Here is a 15,000-nt window from a genome sequence, read left to right as displayed (position 1 = left end):
AAAAGAGAAAGAATTCTGTATTCCATCCGACATCCTACACCACACACAGACATGACACGGCTGAGTCATGTGACAGGTTAGTAAAGCAGGAGACAGATTAATAACGAGTGTAGAAATGACGTCTGAAGTCAATGCACTTGTGACATGTTCAAATAAAAATAAATCTCTACTCAGTGTTCAGAATAGTCATTAATAATCAGAACTAAATCCTTACAGACAGAGTGAAACAAATTTAAACAAAAGATCATGGACATGTTTTCGGCCCTTATATAATATTATATTGGGGGAGAAACCCACACTAACACAAGTATCCCGGTGCAGTCACACTTTCCGGCTGCGTCCCAAACGCTGGCGTGTGATGAAGTGGTCTTAATACAGCTACTTTAAGGCTTTATTAACACTCCCCTGTTTGTGTGGTGAAAAAACCTCACAGAGACACTAAATCTCTTTAGAATATTACCCGCAGTGCATTATGGGAAATAAACACACTCCTTTACACACAGCATTTGGGACACAGCCGTGAACTTACAGTGATGTTCATATGAATGCCCCTGAATGTGATATTTACACACACACACATCTCATAGTGACACTGTTCTCTGTGTGTGTGTGTGTTCTGTTACCCTGCAGCACCCTTTGATGGTAAGTGAGATCCCCCTGAGGTGTCAGCCGCTGTGGTCCAATTTGAAGGCGAGTGTGACAGTGACAATAATGCCACAGATCATCAGGAAGGGCAGCCATGTCTTCAGAAACCCAACAAAGCTGAAAAAAGCACAGACTATTATGTTTCTTATTATTATTATATAAGAACTGGGTGGGGCTGAGGGACTGAGCTTAGTCCTGAGGGACAGGGTGGGGCTGTGAGGGACTGAGCTTAGTCCTAGGGGACAGGGTGGGGCTGTGAGGGACTGAGCTTAGTCCTAGGGGACAGGGTGAGGCTGTGAGGGACTGAGCTTAGTCCTGAGGGACAGGGTGGGGCTGTGAGGGACTGGGCTTAGTCCTAAGGGACAGGGTGGGGCTGTGAGGGACTGGGCTTAGTCCTGAGGGACAGGGTGGGGCTGTGAGGGACAGGATGTATCTCACCTGACGTGTTTGCTGTAGATGAAGCACAGGACACAAAGCTTGACCATGTTCCACGACGTGCTGTTGTCATAATGCATCAGATTCAGCGCCATGGCAACGTGAGAGTGACAATTATCACAGCAGAGATTGTGCTGCAAGACGTATGAGATACACACAGGTCAGATTTATACCATCAACAATAATAACGCAGGATTAAAACTAAATAGAAGAAATAAATTAAAGAAGAGTATTAATAAATTAGTTTAAAGCTACAAAAACAAAATAAAATACAATAAACCAATAATTTTAATAATTAGTATTTATTTGACCATTCTGTGTTTGTATTCCTCTGAGGCGTCGTGTACTGCAGTGTCCCACACACTCTGACCTCCACCATGCACTTTGTTCTTATCCAACTTCCAGAACCTGCAGAATCACAAACACATCAGAGAAGCAGATCAAACAACACGCCTGCACCCACACACACACGCCTGCACCCCAGACCCCACACACACGCCTGCACCCACACACACACGCCTGCACCCCAGACCCCACACACATGCCTGCACCCCACACCTGCACCCTACACCCACACACATGCCTGCACCCCACACCCCACACACACGCCTGCACCCCACACCTGCACCCCACACCCCACACACACGCCTGCACCCCACACCTGCACCCTACACCCCACACACACGCCTGCACCCCACACCTGCACCCTACACCCACACGCCTGCACCCCACACCCCACACACACGCCTGCACCCCACACACACGCCTGCACCCCACACACACGCCTGCACCCCAAACATCATCATGGCGTCATCACATTACTTACAAAGTGGTCACTCACTTTGTTGGTTTTCCAAATGCCATGTTGTCCTCCTGCACACACACACACAAACACACACACAAACACACACACAAACACACACACACACACACACAGGTCAGGTTAGAGTTAAAATACATTACAGGTAGTAAAAACTGCATTCTCCTGCTCACTTACAGACACAAAGTAAGGGCCTGCAAAGTCTCTGATCACTCCTGTAGAGGTACAAATTCCCATGTGACCAATAAACGGCAGAAACCATCTGAAACACACACACACACACACACACACACACATCTATTTTTATACATTTCTATGTATTTTATATAGTGATTTCACTTGACAGTGTCATTTGTTTATTCATTCCGATAAATATAGACTAATAAAAATAAACACGTGACCAGAGCTGAACACAAATACTTTAGAAATCCTAAAAGTGTTTCATACAGAATTAGATCTTCATTAGAAAAGGTTCACAGCCTGAAGCTCCTGCGTGTGTAAATGAGTGTGTGTATGAGTGTGTGTATATGAGTGTGTAAATGAGTGTGTATGAGTGTGTATGAGTGTGTATGAGTGTGTATGAGTGTGTATGAGTGTGTATGAGTGTGTATGAGCGTGTGTATATGAGTGTGTATGAGTGTGTGTAATTGAGTGTGTAATTGAGTGTATATGAGTGTGCGTATATGAGTGTGTGTAAATGAGTGTGTGTGTAAATGATTGTGTGTGTGTAAATGAGTGTGTGTGTGTAAATGAGTGTGTGTGTAAATGAGTGTGTAAATGTGTGTGTGTAAATGAGTGTGTGTGTAAATGAGTGTGTAAATGTGTGTGTGTGTGTAAATGAGTGTGTAAATGAGTGTGTGTGTAAATGTGTGTGTGTGTAAATGAGTGTGTGTGTAAATGAGTGTGTAAATGAGTGTGTGTGTAAATGAGTATGTGTGTAAATGAGTGTGTGTAAATGAGTGTGTGTGTAAATGAGTGTGTGTAAATGAGTGTGTGTGTGTGTGTGTGTAAATGAGTGTGTGTGTGTGTGTGTGTGTAAATGAGTGTGTGTGTGTGTGTGTGTGTGTGTGTAAATGAGTGTGTAAATGTAACCCACTGTGTTCAAGTCTTTATTTATTGTTAACTTCCTGTGTTTAATGTTATTTATTAGCAGGGAATAAAGATCAGATCAAACGCATATTAATAGTTTTAACAGATTATTATGTTATTTATTATATGATTAATGTTTATAACTGACGTTAGCATTAGCATTAGCTTCCTGACGTGACAATAACAATAATAAACAATACATGTTTGTTCCTGAAGCTAAACAGCTAGCTGCCTTATTGTCCCCACTTGGCGTTATAACTAGTTAATAACGGTATCCACACTCACGTCAGCCCGGGGATGGGAGTCCACACGATACAGAACGGATAGCGACTCGTTTCTCGGTCGATTTTTTCGTATCCGGACTGAAAAGTCTTCATGGTGTCCAGCGCTGCCTCAGACACAGCGGCCATTACACATCCGCATGTGACGTCACGCCGAGGTGCCGACACCGCGCATGCGCACGCTTTATTAGCGACATTAAAGTGTCCCTACAGGTAAATATGAACATGAACAAATAATCACAGTGAAAGCTGCAGGTGCCTTAATGCTGACCTAAACATGTCTAATGTGGACTAATCAGGTCATATTTATACAGAAGCCTGTAACTGAGGGTTCCCTCATGTGTGTGTATGTGTGTGTGTGTGTGTGTGTGTGTGTGTATGTGTATGTGTGTGTGTGTGTGTTACATTCTCATGTTTGTGGACAGAAAACAGAACACACAGCACAGGATGAGCTCTGAACATTTAATGCTCTTTTATTCTGACAGTAAAACCGTATCACTGTAATGACCAAAAAAAAAAAACCACAGCAGAAACACAAACTGGTGAATTAAGGCCAATAACTACACAGTGCAGGGGTTAGTGTTAAAGGGTGAGCTGCTGTAGGACTGTGTATACACACACACACACACACACACACACACGCACATATACATACATACATACATACATACATACAAGCACGCGCACACACATATAATAGCAGGTGTGTGTGTGTGAGAGAGAAACAGCCACAGGGTCTCTTCCCTTTAAATAGCCGATACATTTTCCTCTGCACTTCTAGCACTGGAGCTCCAAGGTGATAACAATGACCTTAATGTGCATGTCTAACTTCACCCAAATTCACTATTTACTACATAAAGTAGTAAAAAATAAGAAAAGAAATTTGATAAACAACTGAAATATACACTTCGTCATCAGATTCCTTTCTAATTGATATATTTCTTCTTCAGATATCGGACCTCTTACCTGAGTGTGACACCAAACTGTGGTGAGAAACAAAGTGTCCTCATGGTGTTTTCTTTTCGGTGATGTAGTTAGTAAGCCATGCTGGAGGCCATACACATCTATTACCTTTAATATACATTAGCAGCATAAAAACAAACACATCTCAGCCAAGAAACTGAACGTTGTGAACTGCTCCTTTAATCTTGAAACACAACCAAGTGACATGAAACACCAGAAGATCAAAAGAGAAAAATAAAACATTTATAATTCTGGAAAAAGTCCTCCATTTAAACAAAGTGCTCGAGTCTAACAGACGTACACGGCCGTGCAATGGGCGGAGTCTCAGCTGCAGGAACAGGAAGTGACATCAGAGCAGGCCAGATAGAACAAAACTACACACAGCAGTTCCAGAACCACCGAGGAAACCAGTTTATCATCATCATCATCATCCTCCAGTGGGAACAGGCCAGTCTGACACTCCATCTACTGTGGGAGCAAGGGCCTTGTTATTTGTTCCCTTCCTCTCCAAGAGGGAGTGTGCATTGTAGGGCCACAGGTAGAGGAAACGTACACACTCTCACTCACACTCACACACACACACACACACACACACCACACACACACTCTCTCTCTCACACACAGACACACACACACACTCTCTATCTCTCTCTCACACAGACACACTCTCTCACACACACTTTCTCTCACATGCACACTCACTCACATACACACTCACTCACACACACACTCACACACACACACACACTCACTCACACACACACACTCACTCACACACACTCTCTCTAGCTGGTGCGGCACTGCACCTGACCCTCTGTGTTATCCTCGTCCTCGTCCGAGGCGTCATGGCCGCTGCTCAGCCCTGTGATGCGATAGCCCATGTTGAGCAGCATCACTTCCAGAGGATCAGCATTCATCCTCCTCTGATTAGCCTGAGATGCTCCCTCCATATCCTCCACCACACGACCATTCTCACTGTCCGTCTGACACACACACACACACACACACACACACACACACACACACACACACACACACAGGTTATACAATATAAATATTGTGTTGCACAGCAAAATGGGGCATATACTGTACATGTGCGTTATCTCAGGTGTTTTGTGTGTGTGTGTGCGCGCGCATCACCTCGGGTTGTGGGCTCCAGAGCCGCACTACAGGGTCGATGCCGCTGGTTGCTAGGTAACAGTAGCTGGGATGCGGCTGGAGGCAGTTCACTATGGACTCATCCCCCTGTAGCACTCGCACCAGGTTCGTGGTCTCCTTCTCCCAGATAAAGAAGGAGCCGTCGTCTGATCCACTCACAATGTACTGCCCTTTACTACACACACACACACACACACACACACATTAAAACACAAGCTGATGTGGATCTGATAGGATACCTGGAGATTTATATGAATAATGATGTGTGCGGCCTGTGGCGTGTGTACGGGGTGATCTGTTTATACGGACCTGCCAAAGAAGTTAGCCTCTTTGATGTCGGTGGTGGTGTTGCAGTGGCCGCAGTATCTGTGCTTGTAGTCGAAGCTGCGCTCTCTCAGGACGATCTCATCCTCAGGGATCGACTCTTTACGGCTGAAGCTGTGGAAGCGAATCGAGCTGTTCCCTTTCTTCTCATCTACTGAATCAGCAACAAACCAACACATCATAACCTGTCATAACCTGTCATAAGTCAATCACAACCACGTCCTGCTGCTTAACGAATCCTGACCGCTTTTAATACACCGTATTCTCTCCATATTAATAACATTTTGCTGAAATACCTTTTCCACTAAACAACATGATGAGCCTTCAGTATAAAGCCTGATGAATGGTTCCTTTGCTCTGAGCTTATTTTGCAGCTCTCTGGCTAATAGATTTCATACAGAAACACTATTATTGACTAAATCCTGTGTCACAGCAGCTGCTATCCAATACAACGAGTCTCACCGGAGTCATTTTTAGAGAACAGAGCAGCTTTGATGTCCTTGTCGAGGGCGCTGCAGGCACTGCTGTGAGCCTGTTCTGGAAATTTCCCTTTAAAGTCATCCAGACACTCGAGAGCCTCGGCCACGTACTTCAGCTCAAACAGACAGCGAGCCAGCCGGAAGTGAGCCTTCAGATGAGCCGGGTTCAGAGTCAGAGCTTTCAGACAGTCACGCAGAGCATCGTAATGATCCCCGTCCCTGACAGAGGACAGATTAGAGCCTTTAACATCACAGGTAGAGGGAGATGATCAGAACAGGACAGAACTTAAAGCTACCATTTAACTAGAGTTTGTCCAAAACTTCAGAGCTCAAAGATGATGATTATATAGAAAAGTGAGATCACATTCAGCTCTGCTTCTCATTCTGATGTTCAGTTTACTCCAATATTCTGTATGAAGCTGTGATGTGTTTATGAAATAAAAGGTTGATTTCCACACCATTTGCGCTTCATGTAGGCAGCGGCGCGGTTCCCGTACAGCATGGCGTTGCTCTGTCCTGCTGTGTGGATCCCCAGACTGTACAGCTGGATGGCCTGAGTCCACTGCTGACGCGCAAATGCATCATTAGCCTGCTGTTTAATGCGCTCAAGGTGGGGAGGCAGCTCACTGACACACACACACACACACACACACACACACACACACACACACACACACACACACACACACACACACACACACACACACACACAGAGTGGATGACTTTCCCCATGTCACAGCACTTAGATCATCTGTGCACGTATACACTCCACCTGACAGTGAGCTCACGTACCTGCAGGGTTTGTTATTAGCAAGTTTCAGGCAGTTGACAGGAAGATGAATTCCATTAGAAACTCCGTTTGTGGTTTTCCCATTTTGCACCTCTGCAGAAACATTTAGTTAACAGATGAAAGTAAAAGTAATAAACATCAGAACGCTTCAACTACAATAAAATCTATCCATTTTAATAAATAAATAATGTTCCAGACTCGCTGGAGTCACAGCTCACTAAATTCTGTCTGCTCAACAGAGTTGTGTAGTGTGTGTACATGTTCTATACCGCGCACACACACACACACACACACACACACACACACACACACACACGATGACGTCACCTGTTGAGGAATGGCACTTCTTCGGCAGCAGGAAGGTGTACGGTCTCTGTGTAAATGTCAGATCAAACAGATACACCTTACGGAACACACACACACACACACACACACACACACGTTTGTCATCAAAGTGATTTAATTAGGTTAGTAGTAAAGTAACATTATAAAGTTTAGGATTGGCTGATCCAGTGTAACCTAAGCTCCGCCCATAATCAGAACACCTCCTCACCTGTTCTCCACCCATATTCACCAGCAGCTCCGTCCCATCAGGACTGAACGTCACATACGTGGCCACCAACACACGCAGCCTGTTGTTATAATCTGGCAGTTTCACTGGGAGGTGACCTACAGACAAGGAGACCATATCACGTCCCTGTGAATGAGCTGTTACTATGGAAACCATAAGTTATCAAAGTGGCACACCTGACCACCAATCAGAACTCGGCAGCAGTGTGGTGTAAAGCACATTCAGTCCTTACCTGCAACGTAGTACTGTCCTGCTCCATCAGGGATGGGCTTCTTTTTATCACAGAAGGTGTGAACTTCTGCACTCTGACTAAGAGACTTCCTGTGGAACACACACACACACACACACACACACACACACACACACACAGACACACACACACACTTATCTCTACTTGTTAATTAAGGCTTTCCCCGTCACTACGAATGGCTGCTGTGTGTGTGTGTGTGTGCTGACCTGTGGTTGTGGATCATGCGGATGTCATACAGGCGTACAAATGGGCCATTAGCTCCCACAGCGAGGTAGTTATTATCCCGCGGGTTCACAGCGAGACATTTGGCCTCCACCAGCTGACCACAGTATTCCGTCAGATCGATTAAGACGTCTGAGCGTTTACTGCTCTCTCTCAGATCATACTGCCTGTGTGGGTGTGTGCACAGGAAAGAGAGATTGTGTTAAACTTTACCTCCGTCACCTGTACAATTCCACACACACACAACTCACACTTCGTGTACCTGATGATACCGTCCTCGGCCGCGCTCCAGAACATGTTTGGCCACATGGGGGCGGTGGCGATGCGCTTCACTCTGTTAGTGTGATCAGAGAACATATGGATCGTCTCCTTTACCGTCACATCATGAACGTGGACCTTGGTATCTGCAGCTCCGGTCACCAGGATCCGATCTCCAGAGTGTGGCAGGAACTACACGTGACATATAACCTTTAAACTAACTGAACCCACAAAAAGTAAACAGGTTTATTTCATCTCCCGTTAATAAAACACCAAAACACTGCATCTGCTCATTCACACACCAGCAGCCAATCAGAGAGCAGGGCGGGTCATCACTAAGGATATTTATAACACTCTCATAAACGCTATAGTCATATAGGAATGCACCTCAAAAACCAACAACCTTTTATAAACAAGAGAAAACTGCAAATAAACACAGGATGGGTGACATGATGACATGCTGATGATGACGTTTACAATCGACTTTACCTTGACAGAGAAGATGTTAGCAGCATGACCCGTGTGCATGCTCATCAACCTCCTGTGTCTGAGAGGATCCCACACCATCACATGCTGATCATCAGACCCTGACGCTAATATGCTGAACACAAACACAGACGAATGAACACACACACATTAACGCACTCAGTTAGGAGGCTCTAAATATCAGTGAAGGAGACGTAGCCTCTGTATTACTACTCACTCTCCTTTCTCATTCCATTCCAGACAGTTCACACACCCCGAGTGACCCTGAAACAACACACAAACACTGAGTGTGGGACAAGAACACACACACACACACACACACACACACACACACACTGTGTAATGATGTTCACCTGTAGCTCTGCTTCCAGGCCAAGTCGTTTTATAAACGGGTCAGTTACATGGTAGTGTCTCTGAAAACTCAGAGCCCTGTTCTCCTGCGCGCACACACACACACACACACACACACACACACACACACACACACAGAGAGAGAGTTTAGAAACACATCTGCTTTATTCCCTGTTACATGTAGTGCACTACAGAGTGAATACTTCACACCCTACATAGTGAACCATACCCTGGTGTGTGTGTGTGTGTGTGTGTGTGTGTGTGTGTGTGTGTGTGTGTGTGTGTGTGTGTGTGTGTGTGTGTGTGTGTGTGTTCTGACCCGGATTTTTCTGTTCAACAGGTCAGCAGCGATGTTCCTCTGACTCATGGCTTCACAGTGTAACACTGATCATGGCCCCACACCAGTAAACACAGGGGTCAGAGGTCATCAGGTGCCTGAGCACACAAGGCAGGACGTGACGCAGACACAAATACACTAAACTACACAGTGATTAAAATAAAAGATGATTATTTCTTTAGGAGGAACCTGTTCTGGGAGGAATAGATGATTCGTTTATATTTAATCACTTTACTCTCTTCCTGACGATAACATGTAAAGGTTAAATAATTTGATATAAACATGAACAACTTTCTCTACAACATTAACTCGCTTCTTTACACTGTGACATTTCAGTATTATAAACATTTCCTTATGAAGAGTTTAAGTCGTGTCATTAAAGTCATTCCCACAGTCAGCCTCAGGAAACAATTAGCTTAGCATTATGTCATGTTTGCTAGCTGTGACTAGCCTCGGACCGTTCACTGACTTTAAACACGTGTCTAATCTATTTTTATTCCTCCTGTGAAAACAATCACTTATAGTTAAGTGTTAATAACTTAGTCTGTTAGCTGCGTGATTAGCATTAGCTTACCTGTTAAAGCTTGACTTGCGGATGTTATTAGGCTGTGAGTCGATGTGTTCGCCTTTACTTTAACAGTATGGAGTGTTAAAATGTATAAAGTTAAATCGTCTTTATAATAACACTGTTCAGATCAGCTGATTAGGGCTATTTTAAACGCACAAGCTAAGCTAAGCTAATATAAACAGGTAGTGTCCTGGATTCATTTTGACACGGGTTGCCAGATCACACGAAAACCCGCATATTATCAAAACCACTCCCTATTACACAACCAGTGCACTAGTTAGTGAGCAGGGGCCATTGTTTGTGTTATTAGAAGTATAGAGTAGAGTGTAATTTTATGTCAAGTAAAGGATTAAACATGAAATATCTTCATACTTCATGGTTAAATGCGGTGCTGAGTTGTGTAGGATTATGTGTAGGGATGTGTTTGTGTTTTTATACGTGTGTGTGTGTGTGTGTGTGTGTGTGTGTGTGTGTGTGTGTGTGTGTGTGTGTGTGTGTGACACTGCAGTGTGTGGAAGTCAGGGGCTGCATCTACACATCACACAAGAGCACAGAACCTTCATAAACATCTCATAAATAAATGCTGCCACAGATAAATATTTGAGTTCAGGGCTTTCAGTAGTTCACATGATGTACTTCACTTAATAGTGTGTGGTGTTGGTGTGTGGGGTTATTGTGTGTTGTTAGTTAGTGTGGTGTTAGTGTTTATGTTGTGATAGTGTGTGTGGCTTAGTGTGGTGTTAGTGTGTGGTGTTAGTTGTGTGCAGTGTTAGTGAGTGGTGGTAGTTACTGTTTGTGTGTGGTGTTAAGGTCAGAGTGTTGGACATGTGTTGTGGTTTAATGTTCATTCCTGCAGTGGTTAAGAACACAATGTAATACAGATTTGTTTCTATAACAGGACTCTAATCTCTACTGAACTGTAGCTTTAAGGGAATAAAATAGTGCACTTTTAATCTAAAGCGCTTCTTTCGGGACAAAAGTGTAGACAAAAAAACATTCCATTGTTTGTGTGGTTTCTTTTTGTCTGAAATAAATCATGTGATCCTCATAATATTATAGATGTTGCATTTCAAAGGGAAATGGTTTGATTTCTTCAATTGGCCCAACCTGGCAACCTTCATCCGTCAAATCACACATCCGTTCTTAAAACTACACAATAAAAGTCTCCTGTATGAAAGGATAAAATCCTCAGGGTCTGCATGGGCCCTGGGTTCTGACTGGAGCATGACGATACCAGGCAATTTCTGGATCACGTTTCCCATAATCCACGTTAACGTCTTGGACGTTATGTATCTCAGCTATTTTCATTCAAAGCCACCAAGTAGCATCACAGACTGTCCAGGATCTCACAGGTGGAGGTGGGGCTACATCAAGGATCGGCTTTGAGTCCCTTTTTGTTCGCTATTTTGATGGACAGATTGACATATGAAGTCAGACAGGAATCTCTGTGGATAAAGATGTTTGTGGATTTGGGGGTCAAACATCCAGTGTGACTGGGAGTGTGGAAAAGAGGTGAAGAGGCGAGGGCAGGTGTGTTGGATTGGGTGGAGAAAAGTGTCAGGAGTGGTGTGTGTGTGTGTGTGTGTGTGTGTGTGTGTGTGTGTGTGTGTGTGTGTGTGTGTGTGTGTGTGACAGAATAGTGTCAGGAGTGTTGTGTGTGTGTGACAGAAGAGTTTCACCTTGTTCAGTGGCCCTCACACTCTCAGCGCCTTGTTCAGTGGCCCTCACACTCTCAGAGCCTTGTTCAGTGGCCCTCACACTCTCAGAGCCTTGTTCAGTGGCCCTCACACTCTCAGAGCCTTGTTCAGTGGCCCTCACACTCTCAGAGCATTGTTCAGTGGCCCTCACACTCTCAGAGCCTTGTTCAGTGGCCCTCACACTCTCAGAGCCTTGTTCAGTGGCCCTCACACTCTCAGAACCTTGTTCAGTGGCCCTCACACTCTCAGAGCCTTGTTCAGTGGCCCTCACACTCTCAGAGCCTTGTTCAGTGGCCCTCACACTCTCAGAGCCTTGTTCAGTGGCCCTCACACTCTCAGAGCATTGTTCAGTGGCCCTCACACTCTCAGAGCCTTGTTCAGTGGCCCTCACACTCTCAGAGCCTTGTTCAGTGGCCCTCACACTCTCAGAGCCTTGTACAGTGGCCCTCACACTCTCAGCGCCTTGTTCAGTGGCCCTCACACTCTCAGAGCCTTGTTCAGTGGCCCTCACACTCTCAGAGCCTTGTTCAGTGGCCCTCACACTCTCAGAGCCTTGTTCAGTGGCCCTCACACTCTCAGCGCCTTGTTCAGTGGCCCTCACACTCTCAGAGCCTTGTTCAGTGGCCCTCACACTCTCAGAGCCTTGTTCAGTGGCCCTCACACTCTCAGAGCCTTCTTCAGTGGCCCTCACACTCTCAGCGCCTTGTTCAGTGGCCCTCACACTCTCAGAGCCTTGTTCAGTGGCCCTCACACTCTCAGAGCCTTGTTCAGTGGCCCTCACACTCTCAGAACCTTGTTCAGTGGCCCTCACACTCTCAGAGCCTTGTTCAGTGGCCCTCACACTCTCAGAGCCTTGTTCAGTGGCCCTCAGACTCTCAGAACCTTGTTCAGTGGCCCTCACACTCTCAGAACCTTGTTCAGTGGCCCTCACACTCTCAGCGCCTTGTTCAGAGGCAGCATGTTGGACCTGGTAGTCGAACTCACAACCTTCCAATCAGTAGTCTCACCTTAAGCTGCCACACTACTGACTGCTGTTATGAGTTACTGTGATGAAGTTCAGACCAGACTGTAGTTTCAATATATGACTGATTTTTGGTGTCATTTTGAATCCAGTGTGTGATTTAGAAGTTACACTATTTTTTCTGAGCATTGTATTTTTGTTAAGGTTTAAATACTGACAGAAATTATAATTAATAAAAAAAAACACTTAAAATAAGGACAGTTGTCATTCTAACGTGAAATGTGTGAAATTATGTGATTTTAGTGATATATTTCTAAAGACTTTTCAGCACGTGCATTTTTTATCTTTAGGCAAGTAATGTACTTTATTTCAGCTCTGAAATTTATCATGACATACATACAGTGAGAGGGGGGAATGGTGGGGGGCGAGTGGGGGAGGGGGGAGAGTGGGGGGAGGGGGAGATGGAGGGGGGAGAGAGAGTGTGGGGGGGGAGAGGGGAGAGAGATAGGGAGGGAGGGGGGAGAGGGAGAGAGAGGGGGGGAGAGAGGGGGGAGAGGTAGGGAGAGAAAGAGAGGGAGAGGGGGAGAGAGAGAGCGAGAGAGAGAGGGAGAGAAAGAGAGGGGGAGAGAGAGAGAGTGAGAGAGAGAGCGAGAGAGAGAGGGAGGGGGGGAGAGATGGAAAGAGAGAAATGAGAAAATTAATGAACAAACAGGAAGTCAGAACATCAATAAAAGTGTGTGATTATTTGATGATGTCATCACAGGCCAACGTGCAGACGTGTTCAGTTCTTCTGTATTTGTGAGACCTCGTGCAGGTAAACCATGAACAACTTTGTGCCCTCGATGTAGTTATACCTGAAAAACACAAGCATGCAGAAACAGCAGCTTCTCAGTTACATCTCATTAGGTAGATGTTTAGCCACAATCTCCATCCATCCTGCATACCACAGGTGAGTGCTGGTTCTTCTGTATGAACTGACCTGCTGATCTTCTCGTTCTGAGAGTGAAGGCCGTCATCAAAGCCTCCGATGGGCAGCATGATGATGTCTTTCTTCGTCACGTCCTGGAAGGTGCGAGCGATGGGAATCGTCCCCCCCTCTCGGATCAGCTCCGGCTCAACTCTAAACACTGCAGCAGGATCATGTTAGTACTGCGATCAGTGTTAGTGATGTCGGCTTCCTCTGAGAACACATCAGTGTCCGCAAGAATCGGTCAGGCAACGTTACAATCGGAAACGAACGGCGTTCTTCATCATGCTGAGGCATGTGAGCAGTGAAATGTGAAGACATGACATCATGATGTGATGATGTCATCGTGTGATGATGTAATCATGTGATGATGTGAATCTCACCTCTCTTCACCGCTCTCTTCCCGGCCTCGTACAGCGCGTGCTTGGGGTCTGCTAACCACGGCTTCGCTCCGATAATCATCTTCACCTTGAGCTTATTCGGACTCTTCCTTTGACTGAACACGGCGTGCAGGTGATCCGTTACCTGGACAGAGAGACACGGTGTTTGTGTGGAAAAGAGTTTACTTCAGTAACACTTTACTTTTCCTTCTGCTACCTGTTTCTCCACCAATGCAGGCTCCATGTTGGGAACCTGTCGGATGGAGAATTTGGCCGTGACTTTAGCGGGGATGACGGTTTTGGTTCCGGGGCCGGAGAAGGCACCCTCGATGCCATGGATGGAGACGGTGGGGAAACGCCACAGATGAGCCAGAAGGTCAACCTGAGTGATGTTGAGATCACGTACATGTTAACACACGGACAGGACGTTTTAGATCACATCCTGATGTTTTAAAGGGTTTAATATTCCTTCACATCAGCGATATAACACATTTTGTCTGATGTGCATATGTAAAATAGTGGGTGGGGTTAATGCAGAAGTACCATGGATAGGTTAATTTATCAGCAGCAGTGTGATTAACCTTCAGTGTGTGTTAGAGAGAGAGCAGCTCCAGATCACAACAACATGCAGCAGGAGTCTCTGACACACTGACACATTGCTGAAAGGAACATTTTAGTCAAATAACTTTATGCCTCATTAAATATTGACCTTATTGTCGTACATCAGTGAATCGACACCGATCGTGCTTTTGTAAGTCTCCAGATCAAAATCCACCTCCTCGTAAATCTTCTTCTCCTGCTCAGTGAAGTTTGCGACTGCGTCTGTGACCCCGGGAATCAGGATCTGACCACTCGCACTGATCAGTGTGTCTGAGGCCACAAATATATGTGATACTGTTACAGACAGACCAGTTACTCACACTATCTGTGTGTATGTGTGTCTGAGTGTGTATCTGTGTGTGTGTGTG

The 15,000-nt window shown here is 45.4% G+C and overlaps 3 protein-coding genes across 8 annotated transcripts in view; all 3 read right to left on the bottom strand.

The window, feature by feature from the left end:
• The window catches only part of tmem222a (transmembrane protein 222a), a 3,541-nt gene extending 106 nt beyond the window's left edge, over nt 1–3,435 (bottom strand). The window contains exons 1-6 of the mRNA XM_027157513.2: nt 3,275–3,435; nt 2,078–2,162; nt 1,922–1,953; nt 1,392–1,488; nt 1,084–1,214; nt 1–762 (exon numbers count right to left, since the gene is read on the bottom strand). The exon at nt 1–762 is cut by the window's left edge and continues 106 nt beyond it. Coding sequence (XP_027013314.1) covers nt 666–762; nt 1,084–1,214; nt 1,392–1,488; nt 1,922–1,953; nt 2,078–2,162; nt 3,275–3,399 — 567 coding nt within the window. The 5' untranslated portion in view covers nt 3,400–3,435 and the 3' untranslated portion in view covers nt 1–665. The remainder of the gene's footprint in view (nt 763–1,083; nt 1,215–1,391; nt 1,489–1,921; nt 1,954–2,077; nt 2,163–3,274) is intronic.
• Nucleotides 3,436–4,391: 956 nt separating this feature from the next.
• On the bottom strand, nt 4,392–10,258 carry wdtc1 (WD and tetratricopeptide repeats 1). Of its 4 annotated transcripts, XM_047808617.1 has the most exons (17): nt 10,034–10,258; nt 9,442–9,557; nt 9,125–9,208; nt 8,989–9,035; nt 8,775–8,886; nt 8,290–8,477; nt 8,012–8,194; nt 7,788–7,876; nt 7,538–7,653; nt 7,312–7,387; nt 6,987–7,077; nt 6,653–6,820; nt 6,178–6,413; nt 5,701–5,869; nt 5,374–5,566; nt 5,040–5,216; nt 4,392–4,701 (listed from the first exon to the last, which is right to left on the bottom strand). In XM_047808617.1, the coding sequence occupies exons 2-17, from the start codon at nt 9,487–9,489 to the stop codon at nt 4,699–4,701; spliced, it is 1,980 nt and encodes a 659-aa protein (XP_047664573.1). In that variant the 5' UTR covers nt 9,490–9,557; nt 10,034–10,258; the 3' UTR covers nt 4,392–4,698. The 4 variants fall into 4 exon arrangements, with proteins under 4 accessions (XP_047664573.1, XP_027013121.1, XP_027013068.1 ...); XM_027157320.2 differs by having other exon boundaries at nt 4,392–5,216; nt 5,701–5,866; XM_027157267.2 differs by having other exon boundaries at nt 4,392–5,216; nt 10,034–10,257.
• Nucleotides 10,259–13,319: 3,061 nt separating this feature from the next.
• Nucleotides 13,320–15,000, bottom strand: part of cndp1 (carnosine dipeptidase 1) — a 10,920-nt gene continuing 9,239 nt past the window's right edge. For all 3 annotated transcript variants that reach the window (XM_047808939.1, XM_047808940.1, XM_027161333.2), the window contains 5 exons: nt 14,742–14,902; nt 14,250–14,414; nt 14,036–14,177; nt 13,665–13,812; nt 13,320–13,539 (listed from right to left, as the gene is read on the bottom strand). In XM_047808939.1, the coding sequence (XP_047664895.1) occupies nt 13,467–13,539; nt 13,665–13,812; nt 14,036–14,177; nt 14,250–14,414; nt 14,742–14,902 (689 nt within the window). In that variant the 3' untranslated portion in view covers nt 13,320–13,466. The remainder of the gene's footprint in view (nt 13,540–13,664; nt 13,813–14,035; nt 14,178–14,249; nt 14,415–14,741; nt 14,903–15,000) is intronic.

The sequence above is a fragment of the Tachysurus fulvidraco genome, chromosome 25 (genome assembly GCF_022655615.1).
Source record: "Tachysurus fulvidraco isolate hzauxx_2018 chromosome 25, HZAU_PFXX_2.0, whole genome shotgun sequence".
NCBI lineage: Eukaryota > Metazoa > Chordata > Actinopteri > Siluriformes > Bagridae > Tachysurus > Tachysurus fulvidraco.
This window is presented reverse-complemented; position numbering and strand designations above follow the sequence as displayed.

Bases quoted from the DNA above. Each gene is read 5' to 3' on its own strand.
- wdtc1 (XM_027157267.2), bottom strand. From the start codon at position 9,489: ATGAGTCAGAGGAACATCGCTGCTGACCTGTTGAACAGAAAAATCCGG. The intron at 9,036-9,124 runs GTGAACATCATT...GTGTTGTTTCAG, and splicing joins GCCTGGAAGCAGAGCTACAG to GGTCACTCGGGGTGTGTGAA. The intron at 6,821-6,986 runs GTACGTGAGCTC...TGTGTGTGTCAG, and splicing joins GCTAATAACAAACCCTGCAG to TGAGCTGCCTCCCCACCTTG.